The 26,652-nt window shown below is 42.2% G+C and overlaps 1 protein-coding gene across 2 annotated transcripts in view; it reads right to left on the bottom strand.

Moving 5' to 3' along the window:
• The window catches only part of TTC39A (tetratricopeptide repeat domain 39A), an 82,477-nt gene extending 62,963 nt beyond the window's left edge, over window positions 1-19,514 (bottom strand). Inside the window, exon 1 of one of the 2 annotated variants that reach the window (XM_073643492.1) lies at window positions 19,359-19,514. In XM_073643492.1, the coding sequence (XP_073499593.1) occupies window positions 19,359-19,381 (23 nt within the window). In that variant the 5' untranslated portion in view covers window positions 19,382-19,514. The remainder of the gene's footprint in view (window positions 1-19,358) is intronic. The other variant, XM_073643494.1, reaches the window with a different exon arrangement.
• Between the last annotated feature and the right edge of the window lie 7,138 nt (window positions 19,515-26,652).

Genomic DNA, 26,652 nt, shown 5'->3' with positions numbered 1-26,652 from the left:
AGCCTGAAAAATCGATCTAAATACTTTTATGGTCAAAAATGACAAAAGTATTCTAGGAGTAATACCTTTATTGGCTAACCAGAAGAATGAATTTTACTGGTTAGCCAATATAGGTATCACTCCTAGAATACTTTTGTCATTTTTTGGTCCTAAAAGTATTTACATCAATATAATATTAGTAACAATTATTATATTAATAGTAGTCTCAGATGTAATGGTAGCCAAAGGCACCCTTTAAATTCTGGATAGGCTATGGACAATAATGTAAAAAAAAAGTCTCAGTAGGTGGAGGATGAAAATCATCAGCAGTAGATTCTGCCCCCAATTATACAGGGGATGACCAAGTTATTTTGACCGTTACCAATCTGTTCATAAAAGCCTCGAGCCTAAATGCAAAACTTCAAGACATCCTAATAATGACTCCTGCAGAACATCGGATCGCGCTCAGACCAATGTTATTCTATGGGGCCATGCACAGGTCCTATTTTTTTCCTCGGACAGAGTCTGTCCAAGTAAAATAAAAAATCACAGCATGCACCATTTGGGTCCGATATTCGGATCGCACTTGGCCATGAAAGTCAACGAGTCCGTGGAAAAAAAAAAAATCGGACTGCACTCGGATGACATCATGGACTGACAGAATGTAGTAGATGGAGAAATTTTTTTTTCCTCATCTGAAAAAAATCAGACAACACTACAATCAAACCCTGATCAGACTATGATTAGCATTATCGGACCAATTGAGAGAAAATATGGTGGTGTGATCCTAGCCTGAGAGGTTGCAATATTCTTTATAATACGCACCACCGCTGCTGCAGAACCTCTTTTTTTAAGATAAAAGTTAACGCTCCTGTACATCATTGATCTACAATAGCCAAGGCACAGGGTCACATAGCGCAGCTGCTGAAGAACTTCTTGTTATAGGAAGAGGATGCTCTACCTATCAGCCAATCAAGGGACTTCCTATCAAGGAGATCTGTGGCAGGAACACCACACATCTGCAGTCGATCGCCTGAGTTATTTCCGGGCTGACTGCTATAGAAAAATGAAGGCTGCATTTTGATTGTCTTCTATGGAGCGACAGACAGTTTTTCATTTTTTGGACAGTTTTTCTAAATTTGCCTTGCTATTGCTATTCCTCTCTGGACAAGACCTATAAACGATCTATGACTTGGGATATGAAAAAAAAAAGTCCCTGTGCCACTTGAATGGAGCTAAGCTGTAATACCAGACACATCCAGCAGACTAGAATGGCGCTGTTTCTGGAAATAAAAAACCAGACCCTTTTTTATGTAACCTCAGACAATCCTAGTAACAAAATGTATATTATCAGCTTTGTAATTAAGTCTAGAACATGAGATAAGATCTAGAATGTGCTACTAAGACGCCGGATCTAGAATAAAAATGGTGCAAAATCTATGTTTTGACAGAGAAGTCATGCTATAAATGTGACAGACTAACATCACCAGTTTTGCCCTGCCCCGGCCGCCTTCCTCATAATCCCAGCATGACTGACATTGTGTAATGTAATTAGCCACGCCTTGCATGCCTAAGTGGGAACATTGGTTTTGTGTCACACATACCATTAATGCTGATATTAGTAAATTATCAGATCATTTCTGTAAATTCTGGAGCAAAGATTCTCAAAGCGCTCAGAAAAATATGACACATTAGCAAAAAATGGCAATATCACATTATAGGGAATGTGTCATAAAAAAATGATTTATTCTTAAGAGATTTTTATCTTAAATTATTATTTTTTTTTAATTTTAGCAATGTTTTCTTTTTTCCCTTATCACAATCTGTATTAAAAAAAATATTGAAATTCTTGCAATTTTCACACTGGCCACCGGGGATTTTTTTTTTAGACTCCTACTTCCTGTTTCAGGAAATTTACATGCACATTAGCAGCAATAAACTAACTCAAAAAATATTTTTTATATTGAAGCATCTAATGAGCGTGTAAAAAAAATCATTGTGAAGGGAGAGGGCGGAGGTGAGCTGTAACATTGCCTATTGTGATTTATCAGCTGTGTTTTGAGGAGTTATTCTGCCTCTAATGATAATGAAACTGCTGTAAGCTCTTCCTGAAAAGACAAGGAAGTTAGACTCTCAAATCGCCCCAGTGGCCAGTGTGAAAATTGCAAGATTACTAATGTTTTTATTTAATGCACATTGTATTTAAAAAAAAATATTGGCATTTTTTCTTAAACACATGTAACACTAAAACTTGATTTAAAACTAATTTATTGACAATACGTTCTCTTTAAGAGAGGTTGATTCTTTACAGTATATACTTAAAGGCAGTATATCCCAGTGACAGAGGCCAGGAGCCCATGGCAAGCAGCAGGTCACCAACCTTGTAGCAGCTAGATGCTTTGATCTCATCATTTTTTTTATAGATCTGGATATTAGGGCTCCTTTTCCTCCAGGCGTGGGAAGAATACAGCAAACTTAAAGAATAGCCGATCTTTTTATTTTTTATTTCCTAACTCAATAGTACACACGAAAAAAAATAAATTTTGTGATATATCTTATCAAAGAAATCTGCTTTTTTTTCTCCCCCTGGACTGATCTTTCACTCTCAATTCATGGATAAAATCTGTAAAATTTGTATTCAGTGAAGACAGATTTTCCCACTACTAAGATAAGAGATGACAGTTGGTGCTTTTAAAATTCTATGGAGAGGGCAGGGAGGAGCTAGAGGCAGATACAGACAGACATTCTCCATAGAACTTTATGAGCACCAACTGTCATCTCATTCATTTATGAGGTTGGAAACCCCTTTATTGGATTAGGTGATCATACACAACTATACGCAGACCTAATGGAGAAAGTGTAATTCGGCCTGCGGCTGTATGCAGCCCTACTGGTCCCCTTTCTTGGTAGAGAAACGTCCCTTAACCACTTTATGACCGGGTGATTTTTTGTTTTTGCACCACAACTTTTTTCCTTTCCTTTTTTTCATAACTCTTTTATCTTTACATCATTATACCCACACAAGGGCTTGTTTTTCACAGGTCGAGTTGTTTTTTGTTTTTTTAAATCAACATCACTCATTTTACCATAAATGTACTGAAAAATGGGAAAAATTCAAAATGTGATGAAAAGGCTAAATAACATGATTCTGACATTGTTTTTTGGATTTTGCATTCATAATGTTCATTGTATGGGGAAAAAATTAAATGAAAGTATGCTTTCCCAGATCAATACAATTACGGTGATATCAAGCATGCACCTATATATTTTTTTTTAGTATTTAAGTGGCGAAAATTTGAAAGAGTAAAAAAAAAAAATTATTTTGTCTCCATTTTCTGAAACGCGTAATTTTTTTTTTTTCCGCCAATAAACCTCTGTTAGGCATTCTTTTTTGAGATGATGTTTTTTTTATGTAATTTTGGGGTACATAAAACATTTTGATCTTTTTACAATATTTTAGGGAAATGCAATGACCAAAAAATCAAAAATGTTGTTTACTGTAGGGGCTAATAAATATTATAATTTGATAGTTTGCACTTTTACGGATGTGCTGATACCAAATATGCTTCTTTTTACATTTCATTATTATTAAGGGGGAAATATTTACAAAGTCAAAGGTTTATATATATTTTTTAAACCTTTTTTTTATTCTTTTACTATATTTTTAGTCCCCTTAGGGGACTTGAACCTGCGTCTGATTGGCTCTTCTACATACGGCAATACTACTTTATATGGTAGTGTTGCAGTATATACGGTAGTTGAAATGACGTTCTCCTATGAAGCTCAGCCAAGATGGCAGTAATGTGGGTCTTCGGCCCTCTCCTAGCTGCATGATAACACATCGGCACCCCGTGATCATATCGTTGGGGTCCAATGGGAGTTGGTGCAGACAAACATTGTCAATCGTACTATTTAAATGCCACTGTCAGCGATTGACAGCGGCATTTCAATAGTTAAACAGCAGCGAGTGGAAATTTCTCAAGTCACTAATGATACAGGAAAATTTCAGTAGTCTTTCACAGTCTGTATCATACCTGCTCAGCTCCTGAGCCTGCAGCATACACTGGCACCTAAGCGTGTGATAAACTATTATGTTACAAGTCAAGAAGGGGTTAATAAGAAAACATCGCTTTTCATAAAAATGAAATTTTTTTTACCCAGTGTAAATGTCGCTGTTCTCCTGATTCTGGCGATGTTTTTCTTTTGTTCCTGTGCCTCTCCGTTCCGGAGATATGGCCTCCTATTCCCTGAATGTAAGTTTAGGCTATTTAGCCAAGTGGGTGCAATCCTCATCTCTTTTCTGGGTCGTCTTCCTTGATGACCACGCCTAGATGTCTAACAAGAATCGATTTATATACAAGGAAGAAGGGGCCATATCTCAGGAACGGAAAGGCGCAGGAACGAAAGAAAAACAACGTCGGATTCAGGAGAACAGCGGGTAAAAATGTCGATATTTATGGAATGTGTCAAGTCCTCTTTGAAAAATGTGAAAAAATGAAATGCCAGTGATAAGTGCGCATTCTTTTTGGGGCAGGAAAATGGGAACAATATCACATTGTGTGGCCGACGTCTCTTGGTAGCCACCGCCTTCCAGGTTGCAAATATTAATTTCCACCTCTAGATGGAAATAGACTGAAAAATGTATCTTAAGACTCTAGAATAAATAATCGGGTGGACGGTTTTGAACATAACATGTTGCAATCAGCTCGCCATGTTACGACGGTCCGTGGTCCTATATGTGTTGCAGTCCTAGGAGCCTGTCTACTGTAAACACTGACACAGCAGTAATCCCTGGCTGCATTGTCCGCTCTACTGTCACGTCACAGAGGCGGTGCTCTGCGCAGGGTGTGTGTGAACAGCGGCAGCTGCAATGTGTCATACCAGATAGGAGAATGGGGCACTGCCACCTGAACTGTCAGCTCCTACCCCTCCTCATGCCTTTGTCTATAATTGGCAGCCAAGGGCTGGGTATTGTATAGTAACGGTGGTATATACCGCCTAGTGGTGCTGCTGCCAGGCCCCTCCACCCCCCACAGACAGGGGATATAGGGGTGTGTTATATTCCTCATTCCTGTATAATAAGAACACCAGTAAAACCGGTTTGCCCAGTTTTCATAACTGCGCAGTATGACACTCCGGAGATCAGGGTAATGTTACTGTATATCAGTCGTCTGGTATTTCGGAGTTTTCCAGCCTTTGGTAAACAAGGGTCAGTGCAGGATCTGCCGCAGATCACCGACAGCCCTGACATACCCAGGTTACGCTGTTGCGACCGTCTGTCAGCCAACAGCTTCTTCTGAAAACACAACCTCTATCAGTTGACAACAGTGTTGCAAACTTGGCAAATGCCCAGGGCCCCTATTTTATGAGGGGCTCCCAGTGATGAAAACCTTACAAGTAAACCTCATTGACAAAATATTACTTAGTGCTAGTGTATAGTGATATAATATGGAAATAAAATTGCATCATTACTTGAGAACTATATGGCGGTATTATTTTACTACGACATTTTTAGGCACCATCTGGCAGTATGATTTCAACACTGCACATTATTTGGTCACTATTTGGTGGTATTATATAAATACTGCATATTATTTCAGCAACATATAGCAGTATTGATTGAATGCTTCTTTTTTTTCCATTGATTGAATACTGCACATTTTTGGAGCTCTATGTGGTTGTATTATTTGAATATTGCTTATTATTTGGACACTGTATGGTAGTATTGTCTGAAAACTGCATATCCGTTGGACATTGTATGTTGGTATTATCTTTCATAGTTTTTAAGGTTGGACATACAGTACAGACCAAAAGTTTGGACACACCTTCTCATTTAAAGATTTTTCTGTATTTTCATGACTTTGAAAATTGTACATTTACACTGAAGGCATCAAAACTATGAATTAACACATGTGGAATTATATACTTAACAAAAAAGTGTGAAACAACTGAAAATATGTCTTATATTCTAGGTTCTTCAAAGTAGCCACCTTTTGCTTTGATGACTGCTTTGCACACTCTTGGCATTCTCTTCATGAGCTTCAAGAGGTAGTCACCGGAAATGGTCTTCCAACAATCTTGAAGGAGTTCCCAGAGATGCTTAGCACTTGTTGGCCCTTTTGCCTTCACTCTGCGGTCCAGCTCACCCCAAACCATCTCAATTGGGTTCAGGTCTGGTGACTGTGGAGGCCAGGTCATCTGGCGTAGCACCCCATCACTCTCCTTCTTAGTCAAATAGCCCTTACACAGCCTGGAGGTGTGTTTGGGGGTCATTGTCCTGTTGAAAAATAAATGATGGTCCAACTAAACGCAAACCGGATGGAATAGCATGCCGCTGCAAGATGCTGTGGTAGCCATGCTGGTTCAGTATGCCTTCAATTTTGAATAAATCCCCAACAGTGTCACAAGCAAAGCACCCCCACACCATCACACCTCCTCCTCCATGCTTCACGGTGGGAACCAGGCATGTAGAGTCCATCCGTTCACCTTTTCTGCGTCGCACAAAGACACGGTGGTTGGAACCAAAGATCTCAAATTTGGACTCATCAGACCAAAGCACAGATTTCCACTGGTCTAATGTCCATTCCTTGTGTTCTTTTGCCCAAACAAGTCTCTTCTGCTTGTTGCCTGTCCTTAGCAGTGGTTTCCTAGCAGCTATTTTAACATGAAGGCCTGCTGCACAAAGTCTCCTCTTAACAGTTTTTGTAGAGATGTGTCTGCTGCTAGAACCCTGTGTGGCATTGACCTGGTCTCTAATCTGAGCTGCTGTTAACCTGCGATTTCTAAGGCTGGTGACTCGGATAAACTTATCCTCAGAAGCAGAGGTGACTCTTGGTCTTCCTTTCCTGGGGCAGTCCTCATGTGAGCCAGTTTCTTTGTAGCACTTGATGGTTTTTGCAACTGCACTTGGGGACACTTTCAAACTTTGCCCAATTTTTCGGACTGACTGACCTTCATTTCTTAAAGTAATGATGGCCACTTATTTTTCTTTACTTAGAATTTGTATTATGGCAAGAAAAAAGCAACTAACAGTCTATTCAGTAGGACTATCAGCTGTGTATCCACCTGACTTCTGCACAACACAACTGATGGTCCCAACCCCATTTATAAGGCAAGAAATCCCACTTATTAAACCTGACAGGGCACACCTGTGAAGTGAAAACCATTTCCGGTGACAACCTCTTGAAGCTCATCAAGAGAACGCCAAGAGTGTGCAAAGCAGTCATCAAAGCAAAAGGTGGCTACTTTGAAGAACCTAGAATATAAGACATATTTTCAGTTGTTTCACACTTTTTTGTTAAGTATATAATTCCACATGTGTTAATTCATAGTTTTGATGCCTTCAGTGTAAATGTACAATTTTCAAAGTCATGAAAATACAGAAAAATCTTTAAATGAGAAGGTGTGTCCAAACTTTTGGTCTGTACTGTAGACTTAAGTCCATCGAGTTCAACTTATACCCTAACATGTTGATCCAGAGAAAGGCAAAAAGCCCATGGGACAGACACTATTAGCTGCATATTAGGGGAAAATTTCCTTCCTGACTCCATACGGCAATCAGACTAGTTCCCTGGATCAACATCCATCGCAGAATCTAGTGCCCATAACCTGTAATATTATGTTTATCAAGAAAGTCATCCAGACCCTGCTTGAACTTTGTCAGGAATCAAACAATACAGCATCATGTGGCAAAGACATAGTCTCCCTGCTCTGACAGTAGAGAAACCAGAGTCTCACTGCTCTGACAGTAGAGAATCCATAGTCTCACTGTTCTGACAGTAGAGAATCCATAGTCTCACTGCTCTGACAGTAGAGAATCCATAGTCTCACTGTTCTGACGGTAGAGAATCCATAGTCTCACTGTTCTGACGGTAGAGAATCCATAGTCTCACTGTTCTGACGGTAGAGAATCCATAGTCTCACTGTTCTGACGGTAGAGAATCCATAGTCTCACTGTTCTGACGGTAGAGAATCCATAGTCTCACTGTTCTGACGGTAGAGAATCCATAGTCTCACTGTTCTGACGGTAGAGAATCCATAGTCTCACTGTTCTGACGGTAGAGAATCCATAGTCTCACTGCTCTGACGGTAGAGAATCCATAGTCTCACTGCTCTGACGGTAGAGAATCCATAGTCTCACTGCTCTGACGGTAGAGAATCCATAGTCTCACTGCTCTGACGGTAGAGAATCCATAGTCTCACTGCTCTGACGGTAGAGAATCCATAGTCTCACTGCTCTGACGGTAGAGAATCCATAGTCTCACTGCTCTGACGGTAGAGAAGCCATAGTCTCACTGCTCTGACGGTAGAGAAGCCATAGTCTCACTGCTCTGACGGTAGAGAAGCCATAGTCTCACTGCTCTGACGGTAGAGAAGCCATAGTCTCACTGCTCTGACGGTAAAGAAGCCATAGTCTCACTGCTCTGACGGTAGAGAAGCCATAGTCTCACTGCTCTGACGGTAGAGAAGCCATAGTCTCACTGCTCTGACGGTAGAGAAGCCATAGTCTCACTGCTCTGACGGTAGAGAAGCCATAGTCTCACTGCTCTGACGGTAGAGAAGCCATAGTCTCACTGTTCTGACGGTAGAGAAGCCATAGTCTCACTGTTCTGACGGTAGAGAAGCCATAGTCTCACTGTTCTGACGGTAGAGAAGCCATAGTCTCACTGTTCTGACGGTAGAGAAGCCATAGTCTCACTGTTCTGACAGTAGAGAAGCCATAGTCTCACTGTTCTGACGGTAGAGAAGCCATAGTCTCACAGCTCTTACTGTAGAGAATCCACAGTCTCACTGCTCTTACAGTAGAGAATCCATAGTCTTACTGCTCTTACAGTTAAGAATCTGAATCTGTGATTATGATTAACACTGCATATTATGTGGACACTATATGGTGGTATTATTTGACTACTGCACATTATTTGGATTTTGCATGATGGCATTATTTTACTACTGCATATTATTTGCCTATTATTTGGCAGCATTATGCCAATACTGCATTTTATTTCTGCACTATATGGTGAAATTATTTGAATTCTACATATTTTTTTGGTAATTTAAAGTGGAATTATTTGAAATACTGCATTTTATTTTTTTTCTATATCTGGGTATAATATCTTGGAACTATATGGAGGTTTTATGTGAACTGAAGTTATGAGAAAATATAACTTTTTACTGCCACCAAGGAAAATAGAGGAGCTCCCAGGGGGATAGCTACAGGGGCTGCAGAGGTACCTGTTAAATGGCGCCATATAAAAGACCCCAACCGTTTCAGATTATGCCTCTGAGAGTTGCCATTCTGTTACACTTAGAACCACTTTTGCAGGATATTTTTGCTGCTCGAGATTTTTTTGCACATTGAAATGATCTTGTTAAACGGCTGTAAGTTTAGTAAACATCGTGTCACATGAAGATCCTGTTTTTCTCTGAAGAAAAGTCAATGATATTTAAAGTGCCAGTATAATGGGGCAGCTAATGAGGCATCACCTGACATCACAGGATCCGTCTCATTGTATATCAGTATTCTACATGAGAAGTGCAAATAAAAAGTGAAATAAGATGATGGCGTGACATAAAAGGTAGCATTTCTGAAATGTAACTTTGATAACTTTTCTGCTTTGTAATAAGTTATATACAGTAGTTCTTAAACTTGATGTGCAACATAGAAAAAATCTGTTGCTGCATGAAAACAATCATCAAGGATTCCACTTTTTTTTTTTCTTTTTTAAACCTTTATGTACTTTGCAGCTCAGCGGATCTGCTCCAAAATCCTCCTGAAAAAACACTTTGAAAAACACCTTAATAACTCGTCTCCTTAAAGGGGTTTTCCACTGTCAACAGAAATTTCTGCAGTCAATCTATGTGACTGAGATTGCCAACTAGTGACAGTGTGCAATAGATACACTGTCAGGATTCCCTTCTATCTCCAGAACGAGCGGCTGCAAATATGTGATGTGCAGAGTCATGGCTCATGAGCCAACTACATTCTCATCCGCCTCTTTCAGTAGCATTATTGAAAGAAGTGGATGACAATCTAGTCGGCACGGGATCACCCACTCGTGATGAAGATAGAGGAGTCCCGTCAGTGTGCTCATTGCACACCGTCACAATTCAACATAAATTGACTTCAGAAATTTCTACTCAGCTTGGAAAACTCCTTTAATTTTTAAGGGAAATAAACTCAGATGTTTATTTTATGTATATTTTTCTGAAAAGTTTTTGAAAACATGGTGGAAAAAAAAAAAGTTACTTTTTTTTTAAGACGATCCTAATGGAATCCACTCCCAAACTATGCACTGTCCAACCAAAAGGCTGCAACAAAACTCTTCCAAAAATCTTCAGTGTCGCTTGATAAAAAGTAAGAAAAACTCCCCCAAAAAGGAGCGTTTCCTGAATTGGTTTCTGCTTGAAAACCTTGTTTCTTTTGAACGTCTCCAAATTCTCAGAATGAACATAGTCCAAGACCACCATGATGTGCTCAAACAAGATATCATAAGAATCATAGATCTGTACTCAGCAGTTTATTAAAAAAATAATAATTCTCTATTCACCCTCCCCGGGTCCAAAGCTGAATATCCGCTGCAGCTCCTAGTGTCTGTTATTGTCTGCTGAACTGATGTCATGTTACAGCGCTGCAACCAATCAATGATTTCAGTCTCTGCCCAAGTTAAAGGCACAGTATACTCAGAGGTTCTGAACTCAGTGATTGTCTGCAGGACTAGTGACATGACGTCAGCGCTGCAGACAATAACAATAACACTGGGAGCAATTATGGAGTCTCAGTGCAGGACCAGGATAGGGTGTGTAAAGCACAGTTTATTTAAAAGAAAACTTGTAGCTGGAATTATAGAGGTATTCTGAAATCAGAAAACCACTTTAATCAATTACAAATGAGCACTGACAGCGCTGCAGCCAATCAGTGAGCTCAGGGTTTCTTATTGGCTCGTCCCATCAACTTGGACAGAGCGGCCGGGCTCAGTGAATGGCTGCAGTGCTGTTGACTGCAGACAACATCAGACACTGGGAGCAGCAGTAGAGACTTAACACTGGACCCAGGGAGGGTGAGTAGTGAACAGTTTGCTTTGTTAACATGGATTTTCCGAAACTAGAAAACCCTTTTAGATTTTTCGTTTTCTTTGTTCAACTATGAAAAATGAAAGGATGTATCAGGCGTGAAAATCCCTCCTCTGCTATAGGATTAATTTTTCAGCTGAGAATCATTGTTTTTAGTCTGTAACCATGGAGACAGATAGGTCTGTACAGGAACTGTATACACAAAACGGATATTTTAGAAACAGGTGGCTTCTTTACTTGAGATGACATGCTTTATATGTGTCTCGTAGTGAGCTGACAGATCTGTCATCAGCAGACCCTGTCCCCCAGCTGAAGTTTATTTAGAACAAAATGGTTATATTCACCCTCCCCAGGTCCAAAGCTGAATCTCCACCGCAGCTTCTGGTGTCTGTTATTGTCTGCAGAACTGATGTCACGTCAACAGCGCTGCAGCCAATCAATTACTCATTACCGATGTCAGCACTTAGGGCTGTACGGAAGAGGCCACACGCTGGCACCTGTTTGCCCAGGATTGGCTTGGTAAGAACATATTGGCTTTATTAACGAGATCCAGCCAGAAATATATTATCTGCGGTGAAATAAAGTGTGCAAACACGTAAGAAAGATAATATGTACTTATCACAAAGACGAGGAGAACCAGCGCCAGAGGGAAGTGACTAAGAGTCAGATCCCAAGAACTCAACAGTGTCTGTCAGCTGCGTATCACCAGGTATCTGCACAAACAGAACGTCCTATGGAGGCCAAACTACAGATCCGGCTGTGCCGATCCAACCCCATAGGAAAAAAGAGGAGTGGTCCACAGCACAGCAGCTCTGCTGGACAATCGGCTTCTAATTGTGATTATAATAAGAAACCCCAATTAGAAGCCAATTGTCCGGCAGAGCTGCCCGATGTCTGGTTGTTCCTTAAGAGAAACTCTTGACAATATTTTTGGAGGTGATCATTTGTGGAACTAAAGGAATTATAACAACATCATCGTTCATGGAATACACCGATACTGGAAGTCTGATTAATATGATGTGGATTGTGCTCTAAAGATCATAGATGCAGTAGTAAAATTGTATTTCATCTAATATCTATCAATGTCTCTTTCTTATATACAGGTGCATCTCGCTAAATTAGAATATTATCAAAAAGTTAATTTATTTCAGTTCTTCAATACAAAAAGTGAAACTCATATATTATATAGAGTCATTACAAACAGAGTGATCTATTTCACGTGTTTATTTCTGTTAATGTTGATGATTATGGCTTACAGCCAATGAAAACCCAAAAGTCATTATCTCAGTAAATTGGAATAATTAACACCAAACACCTGTAAAGCTTCTTTAGCGTTTAAAAAGGTCCCTTAGTCTGTTTCAGTAGGTTCCACAATCATGGGGAAGACTGCTGACTGGACAGATGTCCAGAAGGCAGTCATTGACACTAAGTAAATGCAAAGTAAATTTTGCATTTCATTTGGAAATCAAGGTCCCAGAGTCTGGAGGAAGAGTGGAGAGGCCACAATCCAAGCTGCTGGAGGTCTAGTGTGAAGTTTCCACAATCAGTGATGGTTTGGGGAGCCATGTCATCTGCTGGTGTAGGTCCACTGTGTTTTATCAAGACCAAAGTCAGCGCAGCCGTCTACCAGGACATTTTACAGCACTTCATGCTTCCCTCTGCCAACAAGCTTTTTGGAGATGGAAATGTCATTCTCCAGCAGGACTTGGTCCCTGTCCACACGGCAAAAAGTACCAATACCTGGTTTACAAACAACAGTATCACTGTGCTTGATTGGCCAGAAAACTAGCGTGTCCTTAACCCCATAGAGGATCTATTATAGAGAATCTATGGGGTATTGTCAAGAGGAAGATGAGAGACACCAGACCCAACAATGCAGACGAGCTGAAGGCTGCTATCAAAGCAACCTGGGCTTCCATAACATCTCAGCAGTGCCACAGGCTGATCGCCTCCATGCCACGCCGCATTGATGCAGTAATTGATGCAAAAGGAGCCCCGACCAAGTATTGAGGGCATTTACTGAACAGACATTTCAGTAGGACAACATTTTGGATTTTAAAATCATTTTTCAAGCTGTTGTTATAAAGTATTCTAATTTACTGAGATAATGACTTTTGTGTTTTCATTGGCTGTAAGCCATAATCATCAACATTAACAGAAATAAACGCTTGAAATAGATGACTCTGTTTGTAATGACTCTATATAATATAGGAGATTCACTTTTTGTATTGAATGTAGCGCCGGCGTCCCTGCCCTCTGCTAGGCAGGGACGCTGTTCCCCTCACCTCTCTGCTCCGTGCCCGGCGTCCTCCTCCCGCTCTGCTGGCAGCGTGCGCTCCTTCCCGGCCACTGTGCTTAGGGCGCGCGCTCTCCCTCCCTCTTAAAGGGGCCGCGCACGCCGTCCTAAGGAGTCCCCGGCCAATGGCCGGAGGACTTCACCATATATAAGGCACCTCCTCCAAAATGGAGGTGCCCGAGCAATGTTGTTGCACTGTTCACTACTCTGCTTCAGCCCTCAGGTCCCGTTGCCAGTTACCTGCCAGATACCTGCCAGATTCCTGCCAGCTTGCTGTCTTATTCCTGCCTGATATTCTGCTACCTGCCTGCTAGCCTGAGGTCCGACGGTCTGCCTTACTACTCCTGTCAGTCTGTCTAAGGACCAGCCTGTCCGCTCACCTGGGAGCGCACATCAGCTACCTGCCTGCTAGCCTACCTGGAGGCTCTGCCGTCACGTGCTGTGACCACCTGCCTGTCCAGTGACTCCTGCCCGCTCACCTGGGAGCGCTCATCTGCTGCCTGTCTGCTAGCCTACCTGGAGGCTCTGCCGTCACGTGCTGTGACCACCCGCCTGTCCAGAGACTTCTGCCCGCTCACCTGGGAGCGCTCATCTGCCGCCTGTCTGTTGGTCTTCCTGGAGGCTCCGCCGTCACATGCTGTGACCACCCGTTTATCCAGAGACTCTCGCCTGCTCACCTGGGAGCTCACGTCTACCATCAGCCGCCACAGGTCGTACCAACCCTTTACCCAGAGACTGCCCCGGTCACTTGCCGTGACCATCTGCCCGTTCACCCAGAGACTGCCCCGGTCACTTGCCGTGACCATCTGCCCGTTCACCCAGAGACTGCCCCGGTCACTTGCCGTGACCATCTGCCCGTTCATCCAGAGACTGCCCCGGTCACTTGCCGTGACCTCCTGCCCGTTCTTCTAGAGACTGTCTCGGTCACCTGCTGTGACTGCCTGCCTGGTCGCCACCCGCTCCCTTACAAGGACCGCCCCCTTGTATAGTAGCTCAGAGGTTCCGCCTCCCAGACCCGTTACAGTTTGCTCGGGCCTACATTGAAGAACTGAAATAAATTAACTTTTTGATGATATTCTAATTTAGCGAGATGCACCTGTATGTACAAAAATTCCAGAAAACGGGGTCAGCACTCCAAAGTGAGATAATGAAAAAAATGATTTTAAATCAGCACAACGCAATTCTGAGCTAAAACATTGCATGGGTTGATTAAAATACATTATTTTCATTATATGACTTTTTGAATGCAAGAGGTTTTGGTGAAAAGTGCTGCTTTTTTCCCATTTTTCTATCGCTATCTATCAATATATCTGTCTATCTTATATCTTTCTTGTCTGTCAATCTATCTATCTATCTCTCCATCCGCTCACACTATTCCCCTCCTCACGGCTGTCTCCCCCTGTGTAAATGTATCACAGATGCTTCATAACATTTTTACTAGCTCGGGATCACATTGTGCTTATAAAAAAAAAGAGTTCAGCTCATTTGACTTTTTCACTTTTTATTGTATAACTAAAATGACTCATTGTAGCAATAAACAGAAAAGACCATTATTATCCCTGAAAACAAATCTCCACAAAGCAATCGACTCAGTTTCTGAACACAAAATGGTGAATGCATAACTCTTCACCCCCCTGTGCTCTTTTTTTCCACTGCTCTTTTTTCAGTGGACATTTTTCCACATTGGACATCGGAGGATCCTGGAGTTGATTCTAATCATTATTTATCTGTCAGTCACTTTCTTATAAGCTGTCAATCACCAGCTTTGTGAGCTGTAGAAGGATCTGATATTATTTGCTTTTCTTTTTTTCTTGCATCTTGTAAGTAGAAATGGACAAAGGTTAAATCCTAGTGCAAACATACGTAAAGTCGGGAGCGTCTACTGTACTGTCATTCTCTGGTAAAGCCGAGCCTACCATGACAGGTCAACCATATTACCAAACTTATCGATGACTTTGATGAAAGCCTTCACTATTGTGGGTGCAGAGAGTATGGACCCTATTGGGGCGCAGCAGCTCCCCCTGCCCCATATGTGGAGAGCGGATACCGGGGGTCCCTCTGATGGGAACATGGCGGTCTGAGGATGCAGCAGCGTCTTATTTATTGATTCTCCTATGGACAGATCATGAGTGCACACAGCTGATGCATTCACCTACACGTCCAGCAATCATCTAATCAGTATTGATTTCGGATGTCAGCAGTTGTGGGGGCAGCCGGAAAAAAGGCAGAGAATTGATGCACTTACAAGAGGTGGCTGAGAGTTACGAGTAAGTGACAAATTCAGCTCTGCTACATCAGTCTTATGGAAAACCACAGAATACTTTCTAACATCACAATGACTTATGTGAAATGATAACTCATTTATGCTGCTATTACCAGACCCAGCGGATCCACATGTGCAGCATATAATACACGGCAGTGACATCAGCACAGGGATGTATAATAGGGCCGCACCATGAAATGCATCTGTGACATTTCAGGGCAAGAATTTTACTTTTTCCTTTTAAAACATGGTACTTGCTCCACTATAGCGAGACTTCTCTGTAACACCTTCCTACCATTATGTGCACTAATTGAATCTGTTAGCAGGTATTTGCTACTCCGTATAGAGCAGTATTATATAGGTGCAGAGTCCCTGATTCCAGCGATGTGTCACTTACTGCAGTTTTGATAAAATCACAGTTTTCTCGGCTGCAGATCTAGCAGTTCTCTGAATGCCGAGCTCTGTATAACCCCGCCCACTCCACTGATTGGCAGCTTTCTGTTTACACTTTGCAAAGGCAGAGAGCAGCCAATCAGTGTTGGGGGCGGAGTTATACAGTGCTCATGAATATGGAGGACTACCTGGCAGCAGGTTTACTAGTCTTCTAGTGATAATCTCCGGCTGATAAAACTGTGATTTTATCAAAACTACAGCAAGCAGCCCAGTAAGTGACACATCGCTGGAATCAGGGTCTCTACATTATACTGCTCTCAGAATAGATGGCAAAATCCTGATGAGAGATTCCCTTTAACTCTCAGAACGTAGGATCTATGTATGTATGCTAAGTATATGTGCAAGCTATGTGTATATCTCCAGAGACAAGTACATGCAAATCTTACAACCCCTGCTATACAGCCAGGGCCGCTGTCCCCGGGGTCACATTTTATCAGTGCACATGTATAACTGGATTATTTTAAAGAAGTTATCTCTTTAAAAAAAAAAGAGTTAATGGAGAGGTTTCTAATCCTATTAAAGTGTAAAAAGACTACAAAATGCATCGGGGGAACTTTGCACGCCCATGCATTTTTAGGACAAACCATAGATTTAACTGAAAACGATGTAATCCTTTATTCCACCTGTGGGGGCACTGTAGGGAGAATAAATACTTACTTCCAAGTTCTCCAACAGATCACAGCTGATCACGGAGAATATAATGTATCAAAAGTGAGACCTAGCACTTTGACAACTTTTTTAAGTCCTGTCTAAAATTCATCATATGAATTTTTTATGCATTTAATGTAACATTTACTTGTTCGGCTGCGAAAAAAAATATCCCGAAACCATCAAATGATTCAAATGTGATTTAAATTGCAGTACAATTCTTATTATAGCCGCTGCGAGCTCTCGTCACCACAGCCAATTTCCTCTCGCTGCTGACAGCACCCGATGACCCTACAGCTCCTTTCATCATTATCTGTACTTATGTGCCATATTACTCCTAAGTGTGCGCCCACATACGCCCACCGCCACGAGAGCACAGCTCAGGAACTGTTACCAGGACAGCGCCATGCATATGTTATTAACGAGACCGAGATAAAGGACATTGTAGTTTATGCAATGCACTCAATCTTGGCCAGTTGAAGTTGGATTATTGCATTGCTGGGGTATAAAAAGCAGAGAAAAAAAGGAGAAGTTATAGTTAATGATTGTATGAAGACTCTAGAACTCTTAAAGGAACTCAAATCTAAGAAACAAATTGAACAACTCTTATTCTGGAGGACCCAACACATCCATAGATTTGAATGAGAACGGTGTAATACTTCAGTTCTCCTGTGGGAGTGCTGTAGGAGAAGTAAACACCTACTGCTGGCTCTTCTACAGATTACAATTGATCGCTGGAGGATCTGAAACAGGACACTCTATTGGGAAATCCTTGAAGCAAAAAAGAATTAAGGAGAACCGTATCCAACAACTTTTATACTTCTTTAAGAGCACTCGGACAACCTCTGCCCTGCAGATGTAGGAAAATACTTTTTATAATTGTTGTGATGCTAATCAGCACTGACCTTGGGCATCTCCTGGCAATATTTGGTGTCTCCTCAGTGCAAATAGTCTCTGCCTCTCCTTAATTGAGGTGGATGATATTTTTTACGTCATCCAGAAACCACTGGTGGGCACAGACAGAAGAGACCCCTGTGCAAGAACTATATATGGGCCCTTTGCAGTCCAATATCTCACTATAATGCACAATTCCACCGGTTTTTGAGGTGGTAGTGGCCCCCTTAACTCTTGGGGCCCCGTGCGGCTGCAGAAGTTGCACCAATGACATGTCTGTTCTTGATTGAACAGGCTGTGTGAATGATGTCAATCAATACAGGAGAGGCGGCTACTGCAGGCACCGAGGAGGTGCTGAGCACGGTCCGGAGACGCCCATCGGACTCCTCGGTGCCAATTAGCACAGGACAATTATAATATGCATTTTCGTAGGTATGTGCCGCTGCTGGAGTCTTATAAATGGGTTGCTTGCTATAAAAGAGGTATAAAAGTTGGTGGAAATAGTTTATAAAGTGAAAACCTGATGAAAGGTTTCCTCTAAAAAAAAAGGAGAGAATCCAATTAAGTTGCTAATTTTGCAAAGATTTAGCCCCAAATATATAAAAAAAAAATCAGATATATATGCATTGGGAACAATCATTGGTAAATCACCAGACTGATTTATTATGATGCAACATTGTTTCCAATCCTGTAAATATTTATACAACTGAGTATTTACATTGTCCAAAATGTACATTTCTTAGATCATTCTTAGACCTTCTCCAAAGACTGGAGACGACAGAAACCCAAATTTGACAACTGTGTACGGTGTTCATCGGACACACGGATTATTAGAGCAAACACTTTCATTCCTATCTATAGTGTTTAGACTTCAGAGCTTGCAATCTACTTTAGTCTACAGTAAAAGCAGTAAACTCAACAGGACTACGTATATCAATATGGCCCATAGAGCTTGCAATCCACTGTACTTAATGCATTACAGTACTACGTATATCTATATGGCAGCCTTGTGGACCACAGAGCTTACAATCTACTTAATGCATTACAGTACTACGTATATCTATATGGCAGCCTTGTGGACCACAGAGCTTGCAATCTACTCATCCAGCGCACATTGGTCATAGACATAAAACACTAAGGCTGCGTGCCCACGTTGCGGATTACAAGCGTTTTTGATTCGGAATTTCCGCAGCGGAAACGCTAGGTAATCCGCACCCCATGGTCCCCAATGGGATTCCGCAAGTTCTATGCACATGCTGCGGATTTTTCCGCAGCGTTTATGCTGCGTTCAAAAATCCACAGCATGTCAATTAATTTTGTGTTTCCGCAAGCGGAATTGCCTTTGTCCAATGCATAAAAAACGCAAGGCAATTCCGCGCGAGAAAAACGCGCGATAAACGCGTGCGAAATTCCGCATGCGTTTTTCCGGGAGAGGACTTGCAGAAATGAAGCAGAAATTTTCTGCTTCATTTCTGCAACATGGGCACATAGCCTTAGGGGTTTGCGGTAACACATCCACATCCTAATTACCAGCTTTCCTCCTAGATACATTTGGATCCACAGAAACTTGCTCAGGGATATAGCGCAGCTTTTATTACGCAATGCAATAAATTAATAACTACGAAGACATTACGGATCGCTACAGGGAATTAGTAAGGGTTAACACCTTGTGTGCTGGAGGGTGCACAGCTGTGCTTTCTTGCCCAGGCCCTGAGGAGGCTGAAAGTGCAGTCAGTATATATGGAGTGTACTCACCCTCCACCTGTATCTCTGGACATGCTGCTGGCCTGGCACTGAGAACAATCTCTCTAGGGGAGTGCAGAGGATAGACACATACACAGCTGCGAGGACTGAGTGACTGTCACACACAAGGGCTTGGGCAGGGCTAGCTCTGCCCTCTCACAGCTCTCTGATTGGGAGCTACCTTGACATACAGCCTGCTGCCTGCCTTGTAGACGTCAGCTGTGTGCCACTCACATCCTTACACATAGATTGCAAGCTCATTTGGTGACCGACTCTTCACATGATTCCCATTGCAAGTACAAGAGGATCTGAAGAAACTAGATCAGTTACAAAAGTGCAATTGAATATCAGAGTACCAGCAAGGCAGCTGCTGCAGAAACTCTTTAGATCGCTGCTTTTCTGCAGAGGTTCTTCTGTAGCCATAGTAGCCAATTACAAAATAAAATTAAATGTGATTTTTTTTTTTTGTTAATTCAGCTCATTTTTATGAATTGGCAGTTACGCATGATAAAGATATTTCTTGCGTTTTTTTTCACGCCATGATATCACATCAGCAAACAGCCCTATAATAACTAAACTGAAATTACAAAAAATTTTGCTACGTTTAATTCCATATAACTTTTATTGTGATATTTAGTAAAATTAAAGGGGCAGTTCACTTTTAGATATTCATAGGTTGTGCTCTTTCTTTGGAGCTCCGATGCCCCGTTCTTCTGCTTTTGTATGGTTGCCAATATGCTTCTCTGGCTGGGACCTCTGGTGTTGTTGCCCTATGATGTCCAGTTTCTTAAAGGGCCAGCACATGCCCTGGTCCTTCTTCCTGAACTAATGCCCACCAAAAGGACCCAGGATACTTAAGCAATGCTGATCTAATGTGCCTTATCTGCATTAAGGCTCACTTGGTGAGGTGGATCCACTAAGCTGCCAGATGACGCAGTGGACTTGCCGGATGGCTTGTGCAACATTGAGGATCAGGACAACAGAGTAAGCTGGATGGCAGGCAAAAAAGTGGAACAGGGAGCACCAGGAAACACAGAGCCAGGGGTGTAGGCAAATACAGGAACCGAAGATGCATAGTCAGTCCAGGAATTGCAGCAGCATTTGAAATGTGAACTAGTCCAGGGAATATTTCATTATGCTCACAGCAGATGAAGGGTTAACTAGCAAAAAAAAAAATCTCTGCTGGCAGCAGAGACAAAGAGTCAAACTAGTTTATAGAGAAGGTACACGGCTGATACTGGAGGTTTCAGAGAGTTTGAAGTGTTTACAAGTCCAGGTAACAGTTCATTATCCTTACAGCAGATGAAGGGTTAATCGGCAGGGTAGAGATGCAGGTTGCAGAAAGCACAGGAGTTTGCAGAGATGATTGCAGCTGAGAGAACTGGATGGTGACATGCTATACAAAATACAAGGTGGCTAAACACAAAGTTTATTTAATACCCAGACACAAATGAGTGTCTAAGTTAGCCTTAAAAGTCCTTGGGGCTATGGCATCATTTAACTTGTGAAACCCAATGTGGAGCACAGCAAAAAGAATCAGCCATGGGGTAAGAAAGCAGAGCACAACTATGGAGCTGAGACAGGTACGGAACAGTCTGAGCAATAAGGCTCTATTTTCTGTCAATGCAAAAGTATTCTTGGTGTTCTTCAGTGGTGTTTTCCAGTTTCTGACCTGACCTTGATTCTTGTCTGCCACCTACCCTGACCTCGACTTCCCTGACTACCACTTTCCCAGATCCTGTCTTCATTTCACATCTCTGATTCCACTAAATGTCAGCTATTGCTAATACTGACTACTAAGATTGTGTCCTGGGAAGTCTAGTTCCTTGTACATAAAGGGTGAATTTAAGGGGGTCCCAGGGTTTCTGACTTCTCAACTTAATCCTAAACAAGTCAGTTTCAACTCAAGGGCTTCCGGGTAAGTCTCCTGTCAAAGACTATGCTTTCTGGCTATGGCATTTGTGACAAGCAGAAAGCAAAAGGGGCGTCATGAATGTTGCTTTGGACTCATATTTACCCCAATGGGCAACATGAACTTTATTGTACAATGACCCCACAATGCCAATAAGAATAGAGCAGAGGTCTACTGACACATGAAGAGGAAGAGAGAGGGGACCTTGTAGGAACAGAGCTTAATTTGTGACTCATGACACAAGCTTGTTTGCAAAGTTAATTACAAACCTGAGGGAATATTTCAATGGAAACCCATTAAGCGCCTGTAATCTGTATTCACTGACCAGGAAACGCTGCTGCCCAGATAAATAGGGGATCTGTGAGGTTGCAGGAGATTTTCCCTTATGCATGTGCACTCATTATTACACACGTATTAGACATGCATGTCTGCAAATTAAGCCCCTAGAGCCTTTTTTTTTTCTTGTTCTCTACATTTTGTCAGAGCTGAAGACCATATTACAGTGATGGACATTTAGAACTGTCGAGGGCTATTAACGCTAAAAATACCAAATCAGCAGCAGAAAAAGCCCCGCTCCGCAGAAAATTCATTCATCCATTGTGATCCTGTTTGTTATTGTTAGACGTAAAACTCGTATTTTTTCTAATACTGGAGCAATCTACATAGAAGATGAGTATTAATGTTAGTATGTACAGTATATGGAAAAAGTATGTACCCCCTCCACATTACACTCCAGGAGCCTCTCTGACCGCCCATCCTACATCCATAGACATTAATATGGAGTCGCCCCTCTGCAGATATCACAGCTCCCGCTCTTATGGGAAGGTTTTCTACAAGATTTTGGAGGCGTCCGGATGAAGCTTCATCCAGAAGAGGATTTGTGAGGTCAGACCCTGATGTTGGGGAGAGGCCGGGATCACAAACTCCATTATAAGTGTTGGATGAGGCTGAAGTCAGGGCTCTGTGCGGCCGCTCATATTCTCTCCTCCATGTCTGTATGGAGTTTCTGCACTGGGCACAGTCATGGGGAACAGATAAGTGTCTTCCCCAAACTGTTCTCACAAAGATGGAAGCTACAATTGTCCAAAATGTCTTGTGCTGAAGCATTAAGACTTCGCTGGAAATAAGGGACTGAGGCCGACCCCTGAGGAACAAGCCCATAGTATTATGCTTTCTCCACCACACTGTACAGGGGCACAATGCAGTCAGGGGGGGACATCATCCTGGAATCACCAAACCCAGACTCCTCCATCAGATGACAGATAGAGAAGCGTGATCCGTCACTGCACAGAACACGTCTCCTCCAGAGTCCAGTGATGGCGGCTTTACACCACTCCATCCGACGCTCCGCATTGTGCTTGGTGATGTATGGCTGCATGCAACTGCTCGACCATGAAGCTCCCGGTGGGGGCGCTTTGTTTTTGCTGATGTTATACCAGGAGAGGAGGTCTGGACTTTGCAATTATGGAGTCATCAGAGCGGTGGTGACTTTTCTACCCTCTGCTCCTCAGCACTCGGCCCCCCGCTCTGTAACGTTACGGGGTCTCCACTTCATGGCTGAGTTGCTGCGGTTCCTTACACTTCTTAGTAATATCACTCACAGGTGATGGGGGAAGATTTAGGAGGAAGAAATGTCATGAATGGACTTGTTACCCTGGTGGCTCCTATTACAGGACCGCGCTGGTATCAGTGAGCTGTTATACACCGGGGGAGAGGGGCCGGATGTTATATACTAGGGGCAATGGGATCAAAATTAAATGATTAAGACGTGTCCTAATACTAGTGACAATATAGTGTGCACTTATAAAGGTATTATAGGGAGGCCTATAGCCTGGAGCTTATCCCGGTCAGTACTGAACGCACTTGTGCCTTCTCTGGTAGCAGAGCCGCAGTACTACACACAACCTATGGCCGGGGACGGTGCTGTTTTTGGAAGATGGCAGCCATGTTTTTGTAATCTTAAAAATTCCTTTTAAGAAAAACTCCTCTTGAAACCAATGAACATCCCTCTATGTTAGATTATTTGGTGGGAACCATAACTCCTATTTATTTCAGGGACAATATAAGACCACTGCTAGGTTTAATGGCCCTTTCCTTTTACACTGTTAGCAGGGGTCCCACCAACCCCTTAAAAAAAGGAAAGCAATAGCGCCATCACGTGACCGATACTTGAATACAGTTTCTTTATTCTGCAAAATCTTCTCCATATATTGCAGTATAAAAATCCCCCCCAACTGGTTGGGGGACCACCACTTTTTCCTGAGTTTATTAAACTTCAATTTAGAGGTTGTTACTGTATGCAAGCTTATATTTAGCCGGGCATGCTGAAACTTGTAGTGCACAAGACACAAGCATTGTACACCTGTGACATAAATGGCCCATGTTGTATAGAGTCTCGCTGTTCTGTGTACTTGCCACACACACCTTAGGGAAGGGATCTGGGTGGAGTGACACTTTGGCCTGGATAGCAGCATGTTCCCTGCCTGTGTATAGTGTTACCCTATCTTAACCTCCCATATATGACGTGAGTCATCACCCAGCAGTTGATAAATGGGGAAATGGCCGTATAGACTGGGTAAGTGCCGCTGTGAGAATCCCTATAGGTTACAGTGCCCTGCATGCTGGCCGTGCCGTCAAACAGGAATTCCTTGCTGAGTGTTTTCCTATGAGAACGTCACACAAATGCAGTTGCGTCGTTGTCCTTATTTTCAGGGACTTAGTCCCTTTTCCTTGTCTTTCTTTGCACACAATCATATAGGGAGAATCCAGCAGTTTTTCGGATGAAAAAAATGTGCAAAACATTGATTGTAATTTCACATCAAACAAGATCTTCCCAGTACTGGAAAAAATATATGAGCTTCCTACGCGCTTTGGACTAAGTCATAGTTCTTACTCATGGATCACTCAAGCAGGTATCATCCTTCATCCTTCCCTTTGAAGGATCGTACCTTTTGGCTTTGACAAAGAATGTTGAAGTAAATTCGAAACGCGTCGCTTTCTGCTTATCAGCCTGGGATGTCATTTTTATTTTTTTGTATAGAATAAAGTAATCATTTTTTACCAGAAGCAGGAATTCATCCTATGTGTTTTATTTTTGTTTGCTACATGAAAAGTCGGATCGTGTTTTCCGTGCATACTGGATCAATATCAATGGTGAGCTGACAAACCTTTTTTTTTCTTCTTTTTGAGTGATCCATGAGTAAGGACTATGATTTAGCTCGAAACGCGTAGGAAGCTCATATATATTTTTTCCTGTACTGGAAATGCCTTTTTTAATCTGAAATTACAATAAAGTTTTTGCTCATTTTTTTTTATTTAAAAAATGCTGGATTCTCCCAATATTTTACTTTGTCTGCTACCACCGGGCAGGAGTGTTTTTTTTAATCCGGGCCGAGGATCGTACTTTGGTTGCTAATAAAATGATGGTTTCTTTGATGCCAAGTGTGATTTCTTGGGGTATGTGCACACAGTGACTATTAGTCTTGGACGAATTTTTCAAGCAGAAGACGCGTCAGAAAACTCTTGAGCTTTTTCCCCCTCGAATTGTGTTTTGTGTCGCTTTTTCAGTCTTTCCTTGAGCATTTTTTCTAATGGTTTTGGCCTCTGGTATTTTTTTTTTTGGAGGGTTCTCTGTTTGCAAAAACTATGGCAAATGCTCCATAAGATGTCCTGGTATCTTTTGATTTTTCCCATTGGCTGATATAAAGTGCAGAGCTCCTTCATTTATAACTTGTCCTCTTGGTTGCAGACCGTGTTATACTCTGGCGTGGGTCAGTAATGGCCCAACACGGCACATTGCAGTAGGTCAGTATCAGCCCAGGTGCCGGAGCGAGCACCGGATGGGATCACCTACTACCAATACTCCTAAACTTCCAGAATATGAAACCCCCCATTGTGCCCATTATGTGTGATGTCATGTATTATCTGCATTAATAAAATTCGTTGCTCCTTATTTCTTGACAATTTACCATCGCCCATCATATTCCAGGGATGGGACTAACGATGGAGACTCTTTCTAATCTGCAACAACGTAGAAGGAAGTTCATAAATGCCGCCTATAAAACCGTATTTGCTTTAATGGTATCGATCGTCGTCTCTTATCAGGAGTAACGACTCGTGTGATAATTCTATTTCATTGCTGCGTCTGTTCTCCAGTGCAGGAATGTGTACTGCTGCCTATAATGCAGAAACGAGAAGAACTCCATTATTGTTCTAGCAGCCGCTCCTCGCCTCCGGCTCAATCTAATGGTTACAATTGATTTTACATATCCTTTTCTTGTTTCTCGCTTTCTTGTAATCTTTGTAAATTCAAAGTGTTATTTTCTCTTTTTATTGCATTTTTTCAACTGGTTGTTTAATTTAACCATCGCTGCTCCAGGACTGGGTGCAAGAGTTCGGCTAGGGCTACACCGGTTGTGCCAGGGACGGACATATCATTGGTACCACACAGGGGCCCAAGAGTTAAAGGGGCCCATTTTTACTTCCAAAGCAGGTGCAATTTTGCTTTTTTTGGAGATCTTGGGCTGCAAAGGGCCCATATATTGTTCTTGCACAGGGGCCCTTTTCTGTCTGTGTCCGCCTGTGGTTGTGCATCGGCAAACAGCAGAACCAAACACATCAATGTGACTTATGGAAGAGTGATACATTTCATGCTGCCACATGCACGTTGCATGCAACAACCTCCAAAGTCTATGCGACTTGCAAACAAAAAAAAATGAACCGTTTTGGATTTTTAACAACAGTTGCATTAACCATAGGTCGTAACACAACTGCACCAGTAATTCTTAGATGCGATGTAACTATGCAACACTTTGATTTTCATGTCGGCCAACACATGGTGTGGTGTAGACTTGGTCTGATCCGGAGAAACACTTTTTTTATTAGAAGCAGCTCCCAGCAATAAGCTGGTTAGGGTAGCTTACCTTCCTCCGCTCCCACAATGTGTGGCGTCCTCCTTTGTAGCCAACAGCTGACATCAGTGTGCCAACACCAGCAGCACATGATGTGACTGCCACACTCCGCCAGTTGAAGTAGGCGCTGGCGTCGTCAGTCTCCCATCCTGCACGGGCCCTTACATGACATACAGCGGGCTCAGGAGCTGAGCCTGCTGCACACAGAGCAGGCGATGGCGGTGTTATACCACCAGCACCTGTCTCTAACAGCAGCGATCAGAGTTAGCTTTAATCATTGGTGTTTAACCCTCTAAATGCCACTGATTATGGCATTTATGTCACGCCATCCCGGTGGTGCCCATCAGCCTCCCATGTGACAAGCTAAAGACCTGCTGAAGACCCCTTGTCGCCACCATGTTGGAATTTCTGCGAGGAAAAAAAAGCATAATCAGTATTGTCACGTCCATAAAAGTGCAAACTGTGAAAATGTATTTATTCCATT

Source organism: Phyllobates terribilis, unplaced genomic scaffold (assembly GCF_046119375.1).
Source record: "Phyllobates terribilis strain yellow unplaced genomic scaffold, ASM4611937v1 Scaffold_8__6_contigs__length_399053987, whole genome shotgun sequence".
Classification (NCBI taxonomy): domain Eukaryota; kingdom Metazoa; phylum Chordata; class Amphibia; order Anura; family Dendrobatidae; genus Phyllobates; species Phyllobates terribilis.
Note: the sequence above shows the minus strand (reverse complement) of the source record. Positions and strands in the feature narration are given on the sequence as shown.